Source organism: Zingiber officinale, chromosome 6A (assembly GCF_018446385.1).
Source record: "Zingiber officinale cultivar Zhangliang chromosome 6A, Zo_v1.1, whole genome shotgun sequence".
Classification (NCBI taxonomy): Eukaryota; Viridiplantae; Streptophyta; class Magnoliopsida; order Zingiberales; family Zingiberaceae; genus Zingiber; species Zingiber officinale.
This window is the reverse complement of record NC_055997.1, coordinates 122,401,565-122,421,830: the sequence shown is the minus strand read 5'-3', so window position 1 is coordinate 122,421,830 and position 20,266 is coordinate 122,401,565. Positions and strand designations below refer to the sequence as shown.

The 20,266-nt window shown below is 35.4% G+C and overlaps 1 protein-coding gene across 1 annotated transcript in view; it reads right to left on the bottom strand.

Annotated features, from left to right (window-relative positions):
* Window positions 1-13,519, bottom strand: part of LOC121995253 (protein MON2 homolog) — a 32,479-nt gene extending 18,960 nt beyond the window's left edge. The window contains exons 1-14 of the mRNA XM_042549037.1: window positions 13,207-13,519; window positions 12,524-12,709; window positions 11,062-11,151; window positions 8,329-8,402; window positions 8,081-8,236; window positions 7,812-7,929; window positions 7,528-7,583; window positions 5,494-5,548; window positions 5,362-5,418; window positions 5,181-5,282; window positions 3,825-3,905; window positions 3,675-3,727; window positions 2,411-2,483; window positions 1,145-1,208 (exon numbers count right to left, since the gene is read on the bottom strand). Coding sequence (XP_042404971.1) covers window positions 1,145-1,208; window positions 2,411-2,483; window positions 3,675-3,727; window positions 3,825-3,905; window positions 5,181-5,282; window positions 5,362-5,418; window positions 5,494-5,548; window positions 7,528-7,583; window positions 7,812-7,929; window positions 8,081-8,236; window positions 8,329-8,402; window positions 11,062-11,151; window positions 12,524-12,709; window positions 13,207-13,311 — 1,270 coding nt within the window. The 5' untranslated portion in view covers window positions 13,312-13,519. The remainder of the gene's footprint in view (window positions 1-1,144; window positions 1,209-2,410; window positions 2,484-3,674; window positions 3,728-3,824; window positions 3,906-5,180; window positions 5,283-5,361; window positions 5,419-5,493; window positions 5,549-7,527; window positions 7,584-7,811; window positions 7,930-8,080; window positions 8,237-8,328; window positions 8,403-11,061; window positions 11,152-12,523; window positions 12,710-13,206) is intronic.
* Between the last annotated feature and the right edge of the window lie 6,747 nt (window positions 13,520-20,266).

Sequence of the window (20,266 nt, the reverse complement as noted above, 5' to 3'; positions counted from 1 at the left end):
AAATTCTAAACCTTGTGCTTAAGCTTATCAGAAATCCCCAATTACATGGCGATATTGCATTGGCAATGCAATCAACAAAGTGACACAGGTACAATTATATGTCTGCAATACTCTGCATTGATATGATACATGAGTCAAGCCACATCTTGTCTATGATCATTTGGTTTGGCAGAAAAAAATTAAAGGTTTTACAAGAAATTAGTGTCCTGTTATTCTCAATCATTTCCCTTCTTTTCAATTGCAATCATCTCATATAGTGTCGTCTAACTTCCATACTAACTAGTCTCACGCATTGGATTTTACCTACTTTTACAGCCACTGGAACACTCTGGCTTTCTTTTAGTGCCATCTTTGCGATAGTCTAAGCAAAGAGTGTATTTGTAAGCATTTGCGTAATCACTCATAGCCATAGGATTTGATATTCTTACTGCCAAGTATGGGGTGAGAGCTTACCCTCACTACCTTTTTTATTTGATTGACAACTATAATTAATGTTCAATTGCAATCATCTCATGTTGAGTCATCTAACTTTCATACTGAACCAACCTTATGCCTTGGATCTTACCTATTTTGACAACCACTAGAACACTTTGGCTTTCTTTTAGTGGTATCAGTCTAAGCAAAGAGTGCATCATAAGCATCTGCTATGCTCGTTGCAGTAGGTCTTGATATTCTTACAACAAAGAAGGCCAATGTGCTTGATCTTACCTATTTGACAACCACTGGAACACTTTGGCTTTCTTTTAGTGGTATCTATGAGATAGTCAAAGCAAAGAGTGTATCATAAGCATCTGCTATGCTCATTGCAATAGGTCTTGAAATTCTTACAACAAAGGAGGCTAATGTGCTCGTGTAAGCAAAATTACTGTTCATTGGAAAGTTAATAGTAAGAGGCTGATAGCAAATGACAAACAATAACTAACTTCCTATATAAAAACAGCCACACATGTACTCCACGCAACTGCAATAGTGAAACAGTTGAACAAAAATATTATATATATTAGCCATAATATTAGCAACACTAGAGCATAATGGTTCTTCATACTGCAAGTATTAGTACACAACTCTATATTTCTATGTAGACAAACCAACAATTGTAAGTGATTTGACTGAACTCCGCAAATCTTTAATAGTTGAGTTGTACCTTTGGCTTTACTGCTAAACATTCCCGCAACAGCAGCAAGGCTATCTTCACTAGATTCTGGTACCTATTATAGAACAGTTGTCAAAAGAAAGTCAATTATACAAGCTATAATCTGCATGTGTCAAACTACCATCAAAATGGCAAAACACAAAGTGAATCACATAAACTACAACAACTTGCAGAAGACATTAGCTCAGTTTCAACAAGTAAACCAGTGTTGTACCATTACTAATGCACTTAACTAAAATTCCATTAAATTAACTATTTCCATGGCACAAAGAACGAACAGACTAGTAAATGTTGAAAATAATATGGATGTAGTTTATTGTATGATACCCAATGAGTAGTATACACTATGCCTTGACATGACATAAAGTAATAAATATTAAACTTAAGTCAATTAAACCAGGTACAAATTGCGAAGCATATACATTGGGTTATCTACAACAAGTATAGAAGTAGTGTGTTGTTACTTATGCCTCTATGATCCCATTAAGGAAGCATTTCCATAGCACATAGAGGGAACAAGATAAACAGTATATTTTGAAAATAATATCTATGTAAACCATATTATATGAGAGCCATTCACATGACTTTGCGAGATTTTAGGATTTTCTCAAATTCTTTCTATCCTAGTTTGCTTATTTAGTTGAAGCTATATATTCCTTTTGGCATTCATGTTTCACTTGTGCATTGTCCATATCAGAATTTGATAGTAGATAACTAGATATTTCTATGTTGTCTGAATTTTTATTTAACAGACTTTTTGGAGTATGATTTACAATTCATTTGTTTCATGGAAAATATTTTGTAGAAAAATATTGTGATAGAAAATATGGTCAATGGAAAATTGTCAAATGAATATTGCTCTTCACACTTCATAATTCTAAATCTTAAATTTAATTATTTTAATCAAATATAGCTTCTAGGTTATTATTGTATATTGCTCAAAAATGTATATTGCTCGAAAAAAAAATGCAAAATTACACACAACGAGAATCATGTCATGTTCAAATCTGAGTTCTTTAAAACTTTTTTAAATGTTAAATTGTAGTATGAAAATGAAATATAGTAATTAAGTTATCGATGCATGTTGCTCAGAAATTTATATGGCTAGGGAAAAAATGTAAAATTATATATGTCGGATACTATATCATGTTAAAACTTGATTCCTTATACAAAAGTCAAATTAGATTGACTAAAAAATGTGTAATAATTGGGAATAAAAACATTTAACAAAAGGAATAAAAGAAGTGAAATAAATACCATTTGGATTGTAGATACTACTCTGGCAAGAGACTTAACCATGTTCTCCACGACATTCGTGTTCTTTGGATTCCTGAGTAATTGAGGTCAGATAAAACTCTTAGGTAGCACAGAAGTGTCGAATTTAGTAAAAATAAAGATTGGACTTATAATAATGCATTTGTCTACTTAATTCTAATTTAAATTGACCACAAGAGAAGTCGCAACATAAGATAACAGAGTATAGACTGAAAATGCCACTTCAGAAAAAGCAATGCTATTTTTAATGTCTTAACAATCGTTGTGGAAAGTTCATCATGAGTAGGACAATTTTAAGTCAGAATTAGAACAAAAGATCTTGATTTTCAAAAAGAAATAAAATATTTTTTCTGCTCCCTTCATCAGCAGTTATTTTTTTTATCATGGAAATGAGAGGTGTCAAATGTGTCAAGAAACCAGAACACTGAATGAGAAATGGAAAGCAAGACCCATTTGTAAATATGTGATGCTAAACCAGTGCCAGACATGGCACTAGAAGGAGACCATAAATTTGACAAGTTATTGTGACATGGCCTAACTACATAACGTCCAAAGTTGTGTCATGCATGGCACAATGCAACATTGGATTCAAGTGTCCCCCTTTCTGAATTCAAATGGTGCCATATTAAACCTCTACACCTAAAATTGTTCAGGGATTCAAAAAATGGACAAACAGTTAAAAACTATGAAATCCTTTAATACAAACAATCTTCATTTCCCTAGAAATAACTCAATCCTACCCTAGAATCTTTGTGATTAGGTTTATGCATTCTATTAGATGGCTGCTATTACAGACAGCTGTGAAACTTTGTTTTCCTTCAAGCTATAGTGTGGCTTATGCACTGCATCTGTACGCTGTTAGTGAAGGCTGAACATAAATCTATTAGAAGTGTTACAATTAAGAAGGAAACTATTTCATCTAAAAAGCTAGATAGCCCCTCTTTATAGAGAGAGAGAGAGACAGTAAGTAGTCACAAATTCTAATAGCAAGATTTTAGTCTCATGCTCAGGTATGAGTATCCAACCTGAATGTGGGTCCAAGTGCCCTATTTCTAAAAAAAAAAATCCATGTGATAACAGGAGTTTTAGGTGTGACTTGAATTGGTAGACTACTGGTGTTTGAGTGCCAGCATCCGACACAGGGACAGAGGTGGTAGATAAAGAGCCAAAGAATATAAGACCAAATTAGCAAAAGAGTACACAAGACCAAACTAGCAATGATCAAATAAAAAGGAAGATAACTTACATGTCAAAATTCCAAAAAAGTAGACCCAATGTCCTTGCTTCTACACAAAAACCCTTAAAGAAGGAAAAAAATCACTAGCATTTAGTAACTCAGAAAGGAAAAGACAAGTCCCAGATAGTGCTTCGTTTTTGGGAAAAGTAGTCAGATTACCCTTAAAACTTCAAGCACAAGTATCCGATGCCATAGCGGCAAATCAAGATGTGTAACTTTCACTAACATATTTAGAAAAACCTGCAACAAGGGAATTCTAAGTGAATTCAAGAAAAATACAAATATAGCAACTTCTTAACAAAGAAATCAGGTGAAAAATTAGAGATACGATAACTGACAACATAATGGAAAATCATAATTGAAAAAGGGTGACATTGGGTTCACGAAAGTACAAGTTTCTGCAAACAAATTATAAGCATACAACAAGGAAACCAAAGTCAACCGCAAGCAATTAGTGCAATAGTATATAGGAGTATTTTTCAAATAGGTGGGACATCGAAAGATTGAATCAAGTGAAATTGTCAATAAACATTTTTGCATTTCCTCCACCAGATAATGTTTGAGTGAACTAACAATTTTCAAATAGTAAGAAACTAAGAAAAGGACCAGTAAGCAAACTCGATGAGTTAAACTACAAAGTAATATATATATTTTTTAACATAAACAACTATTACATACAACAGTAATAGATTTTCTCAAGTTGTTCTTCAAATGCTACCGACCCCACCTGGTGGGATAAGACTTGGTTGTCATTGTTGTTCCTCAAATGCTACAATTTGATGCAGGCAACATTAGGTCATACATGTGGGTAACTCCGACTAAGGGTAATCTGTGTAAGAACCACAAAATTTAGCAGCGTGTCAGGTAGGACGCATAGTTGTAAGGTGTTCATGGGTAGATTAAGCCAGGCTTATGTGGAAAACTTAACCAAAATTGAAATATTCAGGTAATGTGTTCCCCATACCTAACCCCAGCTACAAGCAAAGTTGTGGAACAGAAATACACCAACATGAATGGGTTAGCAGAATTTTTTAGTGAAATGTTTCCCACTAGGTCAGAGAGAAGAAACAGATCCTAACAGAGACCTAAATTTCAATATGAGAAAATGAGCTCAGCCTAAAGAGTTGAAAATTCAACAGAATCTGAAATATTCCAGTAACATTTTCCTCCAGGCCTAAACCCAGGTATAAAAAAAGTTGTGAAACAGAAATCCACCAATATGAATGGATCAGCAGGAGTTTTACTATAGTACCATGTTTTCTAGTAGGTCAGAGAGAAGAAACAGATCCTAACAGAGACCTAAATTTCAATTTGCTAGGAAAACGAGCTCAGCCTGAGAGTTGAAAAAAAAAAAGGATTTTCGAACTGGTTCAGTTTGATTTTTCCATCAGCATACGTTGATTAGCACTGCATAATTAGGTCTGCCTGACATACAAGATCCTATCTGAAAAGTCATAAATTTTTGCATATAACTAAGCATGGCACATTGTTAAAAAGAAGTAATAAAACATGTACCTCAGTTTCTGTTGTAAGCAAAGAAGAATACATCTTAATAACATTTGCAACTGCTCTTAAAACCAACCGGCGAAACATAGGCTCCCCGGCTTCACCTTCAAGCTTGGATTGAGTAATCATGTAAAATAAGTCAAAGATCAGATTGATGTCCACAATAGTTAGCTGAAGCCCAAGTACCTACCTCAACGTTTGTTCGTAGCGATGTCATAAGAAGTGAACATATTTGGTGGCGTAAGACCTGGTATGTCAAGTGCATATAAAGACTGGAAAACCAAAAAAGGCATAAAGATTGTAATTTCACACAGGATAGAACCTGTTCATAAGGTACCAAGTTTTGAAACATTGCTACATAGTTGGACAAAATGAACCTGAGATAGACAACACAAACCAGGAATAAGTAAAAAAGGATGTGACAGAAGAGAACATAGTTTATCATGTAAAAGAGTTCATCAAGTGATTAATACCACTTAACTCTCTATCTGACATATGAAGAAAACTCCCATGGAAATGAAAAAAAAAAAAATTAAGTGACATAAATGAATGAGCAGTTAAAAACAAACTTGAATAGAAACTTATTTTACCAGTTACAACCTCCCATGTGGCACACCAAGACCCAAGAACCTTTTTTCCTTCATACCAAGTAGATTCACTACATTCTGATGCTCACTATGCACCCAAATAGGTGATCTATCATACTTGGAACCTATCTTTCTCTGTTTATCATTTACCCTACTCTATTTCTAGCCAAGCATAAACTTGCATTAAAGTTTCCCGTCAAAAGAACACAACTTCTCCAATTGTCATTACCCTATATTTCAGCAGCATAACCAAAGACAAGAACCCTTCAGTAAGTAGTAATTCCACTTTCGTAGTATAGAGATTCTGAAATTCAATTGCTTATATGCTCATAAAAAAACACTTTTTCATTTGGCTTGCTCCCTCCTTTGCTTCCAATCTCTAACTAAAATTTTCAACTCTTGATCACAGGGTACCATAAAAAGATCAGAGGGATAACTATTTTCCGTGCTACACACTTTTTGCTGTTTAAAGAAACAGTTGAGACACAGAGGATGCTAAATTGAAAATTGGAAATAGCAAAAGGATTGGTCACCAAGCAGTATGCAAGTACTTAATCACAACTTTTCGTCAGAGATTACAAGGATCATTTTCTATGTTTCTTAGCAGTCTCTCCATGAGACCAGATTCAATAGCTTTTCTCAGTTTGAAGTCAATGCCCTGCTTCTATAGCAATGATTGGAAACAAAGAGACTTCGGTCACTCAAGATTCATTTAATACTAAGCTCTTCTATGGATTCTACTTCGAAACTCAGAAAGGTTCTTGGGAATTGGACAATCTTTCCATTAGAGATAACTGTGCCCATTATATATAATTACAATTCAATATACGAACTTCCCAATCTCCGTAGGATACCAAAAGGAATTATTCATGTTGTAAGAGTAAATTTGTAGGATGCCATTTATATATATTCTAATATCCACTGAAGTATCACCCAATGCCAGAATTTTGATCTCTAGCCAGAATTGTACATTTAGTACTAAATTATACCGACAATTAACTTTCTTTGGAATGCATTGGACCACTAGAAGGTAAATTTAGATGGTTTTGCTCCTTTAATACTCCTTCACTAGCTTATTCCTTTTAAAAATAAAATTATAGCAATTATATATCATTAAACTAAAAGAAGTATATACTATACAATACCAATGCTCAACACGCAACACGCAACACGCCTTAAAAGACTATCAAGATAAATTGAGATAGGTTTTACTCATTTAGTCCTTTTTCACTTAAATTTTCTACTTTATTAAATTGTTGGATTAAAAATATTTTTAAATTGTATGTGCTTCAAAGCTACCAATGTAAATTCATATTACTCCATAATCTTCTTTCACTTGTTCACTTTTACAAATAAAATTATAGCAATTAGATAATTAAATAAATTAAAATTTTGAAGAAATAAGCTTTTAAAAAAATACAAACATTACTTAACTCATCTAAATGAGTGTCAAAGCGTGCCAAACAATATCAAGTGTCAACACAACACAACACTCATTGGCATAATTGGGCACAGGAAAGATTACCCACTATTGAGTTTCAGTGAACAACAATATTGTGTATGGATGTGCCATCCAGCTCGGCACAAAATTTTAAAACCAAGGACTACACTATCTAGTTATAGCATCAAGTGAATATAAAAAAGGATATCCATGTTAGCAATCAGATATATATATATATATATATATATATATATGAGAGTGCTTCAGAAAGAGTATACATAAACATGTTTTCACAAAATAACTACAAAATAGTAGATAAAAGGATTACTCAAGTATATCGAGAGCAAATGTCCGTTGAAGTGAAAGAACTCGCAACCAGATTGCCTGAGAAAGAGATAAAGTGAATGCTACTCAGCAACATTAAATGATTATTTCTGTTTTGCCAAAGATTATGAAAAGCATAGATAAAACAACTCAAGGAAACAGCATAGAAAAAAGTAAAATGACCCGAGAGCAAAACAAAATATATTCAATCCTTGTGGAGCACATATGACAAAGTTATATAAAAAGACTGATAACATCAAATTGATTCATTAATAATTCAACACATACAGATCCACCTGCAGCAAGTGCTGTCAGGTCCTCTAGCAGACGAAGTCCAAGATTACCAACTTTACTGAGAACTTCTCGCTTCAATGAACCTCCAGAAACAAGATTGCCACAGAGTGACCTGTAAAAGTTCGAGTTGCAAATTTGCAAAAAAAACTCAAAGTATGTTAATATGAATTTCAGTGAAAGTGAATATAATATATTTAAAATTCATGTTATGCTATACACATGGTAAAACTAATATCAGAGGTCAAAAAGAGAGAATCATATACAGTGATGTACTGAAACTGCAGCTTATCTCATCTGTAATTGTTGTAGTTCGAGAAACATAAGAGCTGCAATCAATTCTTCCTGAAGGAAGTGACTCAACATAAGCAACACTATCAAAAACTAGAGCAACAGCCTGTCTGAAAGTTGCTGCAGCAGTACTGACCCACAACATAGGCAAACAAAAAAAAAAAGAGATAAAGTTAAAAAATGAAATCAAATCAGTTTCTCGGATATCTTCAAAAACATGTACCTGTGTACACTGTCAGTTGATCTACTATTCTCAAGGAGGCGTAGACATATACCAAGAGCTTGAGCCATGTTCTCCTACAATGAAAGTTCAGGTACCAAACTGATCATAATGGATGATATAAAATAAGATGTTTGAGGGGGGAAAAAGGAAAAACAAAAGATAGCATTATTTTTATAAAGAGCATATGCATATCCTATCCGCCTACTGAACTTCAAGGAAGAAAATATTGAAAAAAAAAACAATTGCAGATAATTTGTAAACTATACACGGAAACACATGAACAATTTTACCAATTCAACAGTCTTCTAAAGAATCCAGACAAGTCGATAGAGAACATAGTTCATGAACAGAAGCTTCTTAACCCAGCAAGTCCAGTTAGGATTCCTAATTCTCACCTTAACTTTAATCACTTCCTCCGAACAACAAAATTTTCCCTCTTGATATCCATGGTAGGAGAACAGAGTTTCTCTCAGGATACGGATTTGAAGTTTAAAGAAATTGTAGTACCATTATTAGATGGAGAAAATCCAATTCCGCTAACATTTTAAAATTTTAAATCATTTTGCTGAAAAGAATCAAAGACTGAAACCCACTATCACATTTTTTCACTTAAATTTCTTATTGATTAGAAGAAAGGCATTTTACAGTTGAAAAAGGAGAATAACAGAAAGTTAAGTGAGTCTTTCGAGTGATAATGATGCTAACCTAACAAATTATGTAAAAGAGAGAGCTCAGCGAGCAACGAGGAAGATAGCCAAATCTAGCAGCAACATAAGGTTTAGGTATGTGTAGCCACCTCTTCTTCATTTTCATATTCCTTTTTTCCACTTATTCTCCTCCCTCTATCATTTCCTCATCTTCTTTTTCCTCCTCTCCATCTCACTCTTCCTCCACTCCTCTAAATCAGTAAAAATTTGATCAATTAAATCACAGTTTCAAATGTTGTTTGGTGTCAGTCAGCACAAGCTAAGTTTTTTGCTATGCCCACCAACCATCACGTGAGAGCACTCAACATAACTTCAAGAAGCACTCCACCAACCTCTTTGAGGTACGCAACCAACTCCTCTTCCTCTGCATCATCTACCTCTTCTTCCACTTTGTTCGTGTCCTCCTACTCTTCCACCACCTCGTCCACCTCTTCGTCCTCTTCCCTTGTCACCTCTTCTACCTCATAAGCATCTTCCTTTGCCACCTCCTCCTCCTCCTTGGAGCGATTGGCACTTGACCAACACGAAACAATATTGCTCTGAAACATTATTGATTCTGTATCTGGCCAAACCCCAGAATCAGATCAAGACTTAAAGCTTTGAATTAAATAAATTTTCTTATCGTATTAACAGGAGGTTTATGTAGTCGCCTTTAGCTCTTGATTTCAACTTTAAACAATTTGACATTTCAACTATCTAAATATAGAATCTTTCCTACCCAGTACTTTGACAAATAAAGAATGGCGAGGTTGTACTAAAATATTATAACCTTTCTTCTTTTAGCTTAAGGAGCACATGATAATATCACAAGCTTCCACAAACTCCTCCTTATTTCAACCACTTACTATATTTCATATAAATAATGTATTCATCAATATCTAGATCCAAAATAACTAAACAATTTTAGGTATTTTGAGTCCAACCAAATTAACAATTCCTCCAATTCTTTTGCAGATATTGAAACTTCATTTCCTATTTACTTCTAGAGTTCTAGTTCTATTTAACTTAAACCTAATTAAAGCTTCAAGTTTAATCTAACTATCATCAATTAGCATGATATCATCTGCATATAACATACACTAAAATACACTAAAGTAGTTTATCTTGAATATGATTTAACAGTTTTATCCATGGTTAAATACCGTGTCATGCCGGTCGACATAGGTAGAATTTTCCATTCTAATCACCAACTAACACCGGCACAACCTTGCAAGGTCGTGAAGGCAGCTATAGCCTCACAACTTCCTTCATTTGCTTTTATTATTATTATATTTTTTTTATCTATTTTTCATTTCTATTTTTTATTTTTAAGACATTTAATTCAAATTCCTTTCTCTCTCTCTTAATCTTTTTCTTCTTTGTTTTCTCCTTCATCGTTAATTCTTTTTCCTCCTTCATGGTTAATTCTAAGTAACTCTAATACTAGTTAAAGCATTCAATTTAAACACTCGACAATTTACACTAATTAGGCAGGTCGTTGTGTGCCAAAAAATCACAAGTGTTAATGTGACATTGTATAAGGTATATAGACATGGGCATGTATACATCAACCAAATCAAAATGGGCCAGTGATGTTAAACCATAAGTTGCGGCATGTATATTCTACAAAATATTTTATATTTAAAGGGATCAAAGACACAATTTTGACCTTTCACAACATCCTTCAAACAAACGCCAAAAACATCATGCAAGTATCATCATATAATTAAAAAAATTATTGTTAAAAAAATTAAAAAGGTGTTTTGATCTTTACCCATCAGCAACATATCATCAGATATACTTGACAAGAAACAAGCCAAGTAACATATGATGTATCTTAAAACCTAGTTGCATGTTATTGTCTTGTCTTCGAACCATCCCAGAAAAGCCAAACCAAATAAGCAGCATAAAGATTGTTTCCAATCAAAAAGTAAGCCAATAGGCCTATGCTATTATCTAATATGCCAATTAAATATGTACATTCAAATTACATTCTTTTTTAATCTAAGAATGAAAAACTATGGATGCGTGAGATGTGTTTGTTTACCTCTTCTAAAGGATGTAAATGTGACTGGAATACAACTAGTATTGTCTGCAAGGTTTTGTGTTGAACACTCTCATCTGTCATTTCGGCATGCTGAAAAATATATTTAAAACACCAAAATAACATATTTGCCCATAACTTGAATAACAATAGTAGAAAATTATCTAGTAACCATGAGTTCATAATGCCAATAACAATATCAAGCACTCCTGGATAGCTATATTAAGGAAAAGAAAAAGAAAGTAGCAAGTTTCTTAAAACAGTATTAAATGATATCATCATAATTAAATAACAAATATTGATAGTAAAAGGCAGTCCGATGCACAAAGCTCCTGCACATACGGGTCTCGGGGAAGGGTCGGACCACATTGGATCTATTATAGGCAATCTTACCTTGCATTGCAAGAGCTTGCAAGGTTGTTTCTACGACTTAAACCCATGATCACAACTCACAAGGTCACATGGCAACAACTTAATTATAGTCAAACAAGTCAATAATAACTAAATTCTAGATTATCTATATTAAAATTTATTATATTAATAATTTGATTTAATTGTTCGATTAATTATATTACTATTCTGAAATGATATATGGAAAATTAATATGGGGTGGTGGGTAATTCATTTAATAATGATAACAATAATTTTCTAATTATTAAATATAGTTTGCTTCTGTAATTAATAAATAGCAAATAATTAACATCCATAATTTCATATATTGACACATATTATATAATATAATCGTTAACTAATAAGTATGTTGACAATAAATGATATTATAGTAACACTATTTATTGACTACATAGTTGTTAATTCTATTAATTAGAATTTTAATAATCTATTCCATACAGTTACTGTAAATATTTTAATAATAATTGATTGCAAACCAACTCCCTGTGATATTCACCATCTAAGCTTCAGGGTATCAGTCATCTCATTTTAACTTAACACTAACTATTTGTTATTTTCTAATATGGGGTATGGCTGCTCAGAATAATTTGACACTAAGTTGGTCAAAACAACATAATAGAGAACGCAAACAATCTTAGCATTGCCTCAATTCAACTATACATACAGATTAAAGTTATAACTTACTAAATTATTGTGTTTCCAAGTCAAACAAGCACTACCATCTGAGGAGAACCTCAAGTAAACATACAACACTAGACTAATCGGTGGCAATGCCTATTAACATGTATCATTTGTTAATAAAATACAATTCCAGCACCATATAAGTTGTACAAGCATTAGTACAAAATAAAAGATCAAAATTTTAAACCTTGTCATGAAAACATTTGCAAAATTGAGAGTTTTGGTCCCCAACTATCTTAAGCATGCAGCAATCCCGGGACTTGGAAAAAGGCATGCAAATAATACATGTTTTTTAACAAATCCATGTACTTCGTGGACGCTATATACATCTAATCAGATGAAGGTTAAATGCAAATTCTAGTGGAGCTTTTACCTCTTTCAAAGTCGAAAGTATATCTTTCACGGCTGATGGTGCAACAGCATTATGTGCTATGAGTTTTTGCAAACAAGAGAGTCCAATGACACTTAGTTTTGTTGACTTCACGTCACAAGCCATCAAAAATATGTGCAAGATGTCTTCGTTGTGAGCAATTTCAGTTGGACATGACAAAGAACGGAGCTGGAAACAAACCAAGACCATTTTGACATCAGAACTTAAATAAGTGTAGCAGCAGAAACAAAGATAAAAAAACAAGAACAAATTTTTCTAGGCTGATTGGAAATAATCTGGAGTTTCATAGTAAATGAGACATTGTTGAATGTGATTCCAAGCCGTATTATATGCCGCTATACCATTCCATGCATGGTTCCGGAATCAAAATATAATCCAAACTTCAGGACATTTAGTCCTAACTGTGCATCAGAATACACATAGAGAAACACAGATGTGTGTCTCGAAACATCAGAGCAGCTTGTTATTTCCACATCACAAGTAGAAGTCACGGAGTTTAAAAAACACTCAGTTTCCTTCACATCAACAAGATTGCAGCTGGAATATAATCGAAGAACGTTACTGAAAATGCAAACTAAGCTTTCACGGATCCAAGTGTGACGGAATCAGCCAGGTAAGTAAGAATTGCGGATCAAATTAAAGATCCCAACGAAATCAATGGGTACCTTCAAGATAGCGTGCTCTGCAGCGTCTTTCACTGCCGGATACCTTCGGCGGGCTTCGGCTGACAGAGCACGCAGATCGGATTCCAGAACTGCCATGAGTGCCATCTCTGAAATCCTCCGCTAGGGAGCTCGATCCACGAAATGTAATGGGATAGGGTTTGGGAAGTGAGGAGGGGAGGAGAGGAAGCTTACGAGACAAGAGAAGGACGACGCATTGCGAGACAGAAAGCGGCGGAGGAAGGTTCACCCAAAAGAAAGGGGCGGAGGAAGGAAAAATTATCAAGAGAAAGCACGGCTTCCTCCCTATTTGGATTCGGTTGCATTTCTTCGACGATGGATCGGATCACGGGTATTACATCAGACTTGGCCCGTCTGATTGTCGTGAGGGTGTTTTCTTCTTATCGGACGAGCACGAACCAGGCTTAAGTGCTTAACGGATAGGAGCGGAGGAGGATCCAACATATAGCGATCCAGCAACAACTAACTGCATTTATACTAATTGCAATTCTAGTATCTCCATGAATGTTTACAACTAATGCAAGTTCGCTGAGGAAGTGAGGATTCCATGAATACAACAAAAATAGTTTGTGTTCCAGCCAAAATGTCACGACAGCAAAAGACGGACTCAAAAATTGTAGGTGGACTGGACTGATCTTGATTGAGTCCACTAAGAACACTGTAAAAGAGGTCCGGGTTTATTTTGCAGGAGTACATTCTCATCTGACCTTTTCTTATATTTTATAGTATTTTAAAATTTTATTGAATAGATTTTTTTTATTATTTATGAAATTATTAAATTAATTTACTAGTAAATATCTAATTCTTAGAAGTTAAACATTTTGGGGCACTATAGTTGCTGACATCGATGTCGACGGTAGGTGGAGGTAGTCGGCAACGATAGGTGGAGGTAGTCGATCCATGAGTATGGCATGCCTCAATCCAAAGTTGCTCTCTTCTGGTATCGATGTAGGGGTACATCGTGCATAGGGACACGTCTATCCGATCGTGGCAATCGACGCTGAGAGTTGCTCTGTTGACAACTACACCGCTCCGAGAGCGAGAGTCTGGCCACGAAGAGAGTGGTAGTAGTTGTGAGCGGCGATAGGGACAAGGCATGAGATGAATAAGTGAGGCGAAAGATAGAGGTGAAATCGTTACGGATGACGGATAGAGGACGACGATCATGATTAATTAATTAATTAGAAAGGTCATCTAATTTATGATTTTTTTTATTCATGTGAAAAACTTAGTGTATAAATTTAGACCATTTAGACGAATATTTAAGGAATGGTTTAAAAGGGTATTTAGTGTTGAATGCTTAGTGTACAAATAATGTTATACACGGTGACAAAAAGTGATATACGCTCGTCCCCAGCGCCTCCTTCAACCCGTCCCAGGGCTAATACGGAGAAGGTAAATCACGGAGGGATACTAACCTTTGGAATAGTGATTACAAATAATGTTATACACGGTATTACAAATAATCTCCTTAAAATGTTACCAACTATACTTTAATAAATTTCTGGCTATATCAAGATCTATCTTATCTGAATCTCTAGAGCATCCAGATGCATCACTCACCTCGATCCTAATCAATTTCTTCTGACCCTGACCCTCTTCACACTCTCGCGGAAGAGAGGAAGGAGTGAGGGAAATGGCTCTAGATTGAACATAAGATCCCCGTTGGAGGCAGCTAATCGAGAAAATGTCAGTAATCAATTCTGACGATACCAAGGTGGACGAAATAAAGGAAAGAACGCACTCAATCTTCATCTCTTTCGAAGAGTTTAGAGTGATCATTATATAATCAAGAGAATCAATAGTAGCAAAATCAGTGCATTTATGTAAGTATGTCTCTCTTTATTGTCTTTTTGATAGTGTTTTTCCAACTCTCTCTTCTGCCCGAGTCTAAGATCGGTTCCACTGCCCGAGTCTAAGATCGATTCCACTTCCCTTATCTAACTTGCCAGTCTGAATGCTTCAAATCGTATGTGATTACCCTTCACACCCCTTGAACCCCTCCCTTACCTTGTACCCCAGATTCTCTCTCCTCACCTTCTAAATCACTTGTTCATATTGTTAGCTGTTATTAGCTTCCAAATCATTTGCTCATATTGTTAGTTATTATTAGCGAACACAATTTATTGTCGAAGATTTATGAGTATTAATTGAATTTAAATTCATCGAATTAAATTTACTTATCTATTTAAATAACCTAAGCTGATAATCTCAGACTGTTAGCAGAGGTTGATTTTTATCAAGTGCTGCCCACGATGTAGCTGAGCGAGCAAAGCGTCCACGCAGCAAAGTCCGAGCAGCCGAGTCCAAGCGTCCCAAACCGAGTGTCCGAATGTCGACCGGGCAAAGCAGTCGAGCAAGCTGAGCGACTGGACAATTAGGTTGACCGAGCAGTTAGGTCGGTCGGGTAGAGTAGCTGATCAAGTGATCGTCGGGGCGAGTAGACGAGCGAGCGAGTAAATGATCGGGTGATCGAGCAAGTGAACTAGCTGTCGAGCAAGCTAGAGGTTGTCCGGACAGAGAGGCCGAGTGAGCGAGCGAGCTGAAGGTCGTTTGGGCAGAGAGACCAAGCGAGCGAGCTAGCTGCCAAGTGAGCTAGAGGTCGTCCGGGCAAAAAGGCTGGACAAGCGAGCTAGAGGCCAAGCGAGTGAAGCGAGCGGCGGGGCGAGTGATGCGAGCGGTCGGGCGAGCAAAAAGACTGAGCAATCGAGTGAGTGACGCGAGCGACCAAGCGAGCAGAGAGACCGAGCGGTCGAGCGGGTGTCGCGATCGGGCGAGTGATACGTCATGTGAACCAAGGCCTGCAATACGCAGTTTCCTTGAAACAGATTCATCTCATCTCCGACTGTGTTTCGCAACTTTCTTGGGTCATCTATTTCTCAAGATACAACGGGCAACCATGATCCCCACTAAGCACTGGTGGTCACGATAAACTGAGAAGTACCGACTGCAACAGATGCTTGATAGAGAGAGGAACGTAGGTGGAGAGCTTCTGCTGCTTTTCTATATGTGCAACCTTTTTCCCTATGATCACAGCCTCCTTATATAGGAGCTCATATCAACGACAACGTTAATAATCATTACTCAATGAACTATGAAACGTTAATGTTTTGCTCGGTCATTTTGATTCTACATTAATCTTATTTTAATGCATCCGTTACACAAGCAATAAAAAGATTTACGTAGCAAAAAGTTGATTGTTCCACTTTGATAAATTTTGCCCCGACCGGTTCGACATTCAGCACGCGCAAGTTGTGCCCACACATGAGTCAATAGGGTTCAATGCCATCCAGGCCCAAGATTTGCACCTCCTTGCTCACTCACGCATGAGAAAGAGCCTCTCCTCATGTATTTGTTCACATTATCAATGCATGTGAATCAATATAAATCAAGCAGCATGCCATGAAACTCCCAATGTGAGACTAAAGTCTCATTCACAATGGAGTCTCTTTCCTCTTCCACCTCTTCTCCATTCACATCATTTATATCCAACACATTTAAGATTCTTTCATTTTTTTTCCTATTTTTTTTTTTTCATGTCACTGTCGAATGTCACTTTTGTCTTCTGATAACTTCATCATCAGTACTCGAAATTTAGATTTGAGAGTATATTTAGAAAAGTCTTCATAGGAGCTATCTAGTACTACCCATTTTGTAAAATTTTCTTTTGATCTGGTTCGAATCAGTCAACCTTTGCTCCTTCATATTTTCTATTGTTTGTGTATTTAGGGTTTAGAGTTTAAAATTTATAAGTCAAGAAAAAAAAAGTTTGAAGAAAAATATATTAAATTTTAAAAATAATAATATTTGAAGTTTGAATATTAAATTATTTTCTAGTTGAAAATAATCTTAAATTAGAATAAATAAAAAATCCTTAAATAATAAAAAGAAAAAACATAAATAATAATATTTTCCTAAAATTATTTTTAAAATAAATCAAACAATCATAGATAAAAATATTTAATAAATAAAATAATTTTATAATTTAATCATCGTGTGTACACATGTAATAAGCATGATCTAGAATGTGTCTTTGTTTTCTTATTTTATGTTATTTAATCGAGCAGCTACCGTATAAAGAAATGAATCATCGCCATTTCAATCTCCATGCATGAACCTTGATGAGTCCTTATATAGATCCCAAAGTCATCCAAAATGGTAAGTGATGATATACTTGTCACATAAGATCGTGAAATCAAACCGTAGAGCTGTCGGAGCGTAAATCCCTAAACCCTGTGTAACTCACTCCGCCACCACTTATCCTCTCGACTACCATGATTTACCTCTCTCGTGATGACCTAGGGTCGGGTGCGGCGGGGGGCGGTGGAGGTGAATGATTTCGCCTTTTGCCACATGATGAATCCTTACATAAATTCATCTCTGGTCATCGATCAACAAATGAGTTAATATGCGCGCCCTTTAGAGAACATCAGTGTAGGAAATGTAAGAACCTGGGATACACTCAAATGGAGGATTAAACTGACTGTGGGACAAATCTCAGGCCATTTAATGCTTAAATTAGAATTTTTCTTAAGATGATGCATAGAAAAATGAGGAAAAAGGAGATCGATAAAAATTGGTGGAGTTAGCGAAAAGATTGAATCCTTTATCTTTCCCTCCACGAGTCATATGATTATCTGAAAAGCATCTTCACATCGACTGAAAATATCATTATCGTAGGGACTAAAGAGAGGACCAGATCCAACGGGTGATGATTGTCTTCCCACTCATCTAGCAGCACATGTCAATAGGAGGGATATCCAGGAGATTGGGTCTAACAACCTTATAGCTGCCTCATCATTCTTGGGAGGTCACACGTCCTAGAATATTCACAGTTACTACTAGCGAGCCTGTATAAGAATATAGAAAATGACATCAATATTGAGTGGCTTTGAAGAAGACGTTGTTGGGATTCACTTTTGAAGGAGAATGTCGTCGACTACAATTGAGGCGAAAATATCAACCGGGATGGTGGGGAAGATTGAGATGGAGTCTAAGACTGAGATGAAATCTGAAAATAAGATAGAGTCCAAGACTGATATGGAGCATGCTTCTGAGATTAAGAGGGAGCCTGCCACTAAGATAGAGAGGAAATCTGAGACTTAGACTGAGTGGAAGTATGAGACAGAATCTGTTGGTGAGATTGAGAAGAAGTCTGAGATTGAGATTGAATATGAGATCGAGTGGAGTTTAATTTATTATTGAGACTGAGAGAAAGTCTAAAATCTAGATAAAGTTTGCTGTTGGGACGAAGTACGAGATTGAGATAACAAAAGTGAGGGCACAGAACATATTCGATCAAATATGAGTCCCACCTAAATGACCTTTGGATTAAGTTTGATTTGTTGCGACTTTGACTGATACATCAATAGGACTCTTGACCTTCCTCGCACGTAAGAGCTTAAGAAAAGTACCGCATCAGTTCCCTTTCTCTCTTTTTTTTAAATATTAAAAAAAATGACTTCAAAACAACAAGAATAAATGAAATCTAACAAAAACGTCAACATATTCAAACAACGCTTAGGAGTCTATTAAAACCAGCACTGGAAGTACTTTGTAATCCTTTTTTCACCCAAGCCAGCATTACCCTCTTGCGTCATTGCTACAAATTCTTTATAATCTATTCGGCCATCCAGCAAAATTAAGTTTAGGCTAATGAATGGAACCTTTTTCCACGACGATGATATGCGAGATTTGTTAATGATAGTTCTTGTAAAATCTAAGACGCATGAATTCTAAACAGTCGAAATAAAAATTTAAATAGGAAAAATAAAAACATATAAACATGAATCTTTATTTCATCAAGAACATAGCATAAAAAAATAAATACATAAATACTGTAATTACAAAGAATCTGAACGTAGTGGAATTATTATTGTTCTTCGTGTAGAGCCCATTGATCCGACAATCCTGCGAAAATGACAAGATCATCCTTTCAACATATTGAAAGAAATAACGAACCACTTGACCTAATCCACACTGATATGTGTGACCTAAAAGGTACGCCAACACGTGGTGGTAATAAATACTTCATCACTTTTGTAGATGGTAACACAAAATACTGTTATGTGTATCTTCTCAAAAGTAAGTATGAAGCTATAGAGAAATTTGCTCTCTATAAGACTGAGATTGAAAACCAACTTAATAGGACGGTTGATGAAGATGATGATGATGAGGAGGAACCTATGGAGGTTGAGCCTAGACGGAGCAAAAGAATTCAGGTAGAAAAATCTTATGGATAAGATTTTATCACTTTCGTGTTGGAGAGTGAGCCCCGAAGTTACTCAAAAGCTGTAGGCTCTTCTGATGAACCTCACTTGAGAGAGACAATTACATCTGGGATAAAATCTATCTTGCAAAATCACACTTGGGAACTTGTGGATCTTCCTCCGGGAAGTAAACCACAAGGTTGCAAGTGGATTTTCAAGAAGAAAATGAAGTCAGATGACACGATTGATAAGTATAAGGTCAGACAGGTAATTAAAGGATACCGACAATGAGAAGGTCTTGATTACTTTGATATGTATTCTCTGGTGTCGAGAATAACTTCCATTAGAGTATTGTTGGTTATTGCTGCTCTATAAAATCTAGAAATACATCAAATGGATGTAAAGATTATCTTTCTAAATGGAGATTTATAAGAGGAGATCTACATGGAGCAACCTGAGGGGTTTTCTATGCCAGGACATGAAAACAAGGTTTGTAGATTGGCGAAATCATTATATGGCTTGAAACAAGTATCAAAGCAGTGACATGAAAAATTTGATAATATCATGAAGGAATATGGATTCAAGATCAATGAATATGATAAATGTGTCTACGTGAAAGCCATAGAGAGTGACTATATCAGCTTGTGTCTCTATGTAAATGACATACTTATTATTGGAAGTAATGATAAGATAATAAAATCCACAAAAGGTACGTTGAGCTAAAGATTTGATATGAAAGATATAAGCTTAGCTGATGTGATTCTAGGAATCAAAATTCTTAAAACAACAGAAGAACTTGTCTTAATCAGTCTCGTTACGTGGACAAAATTCTT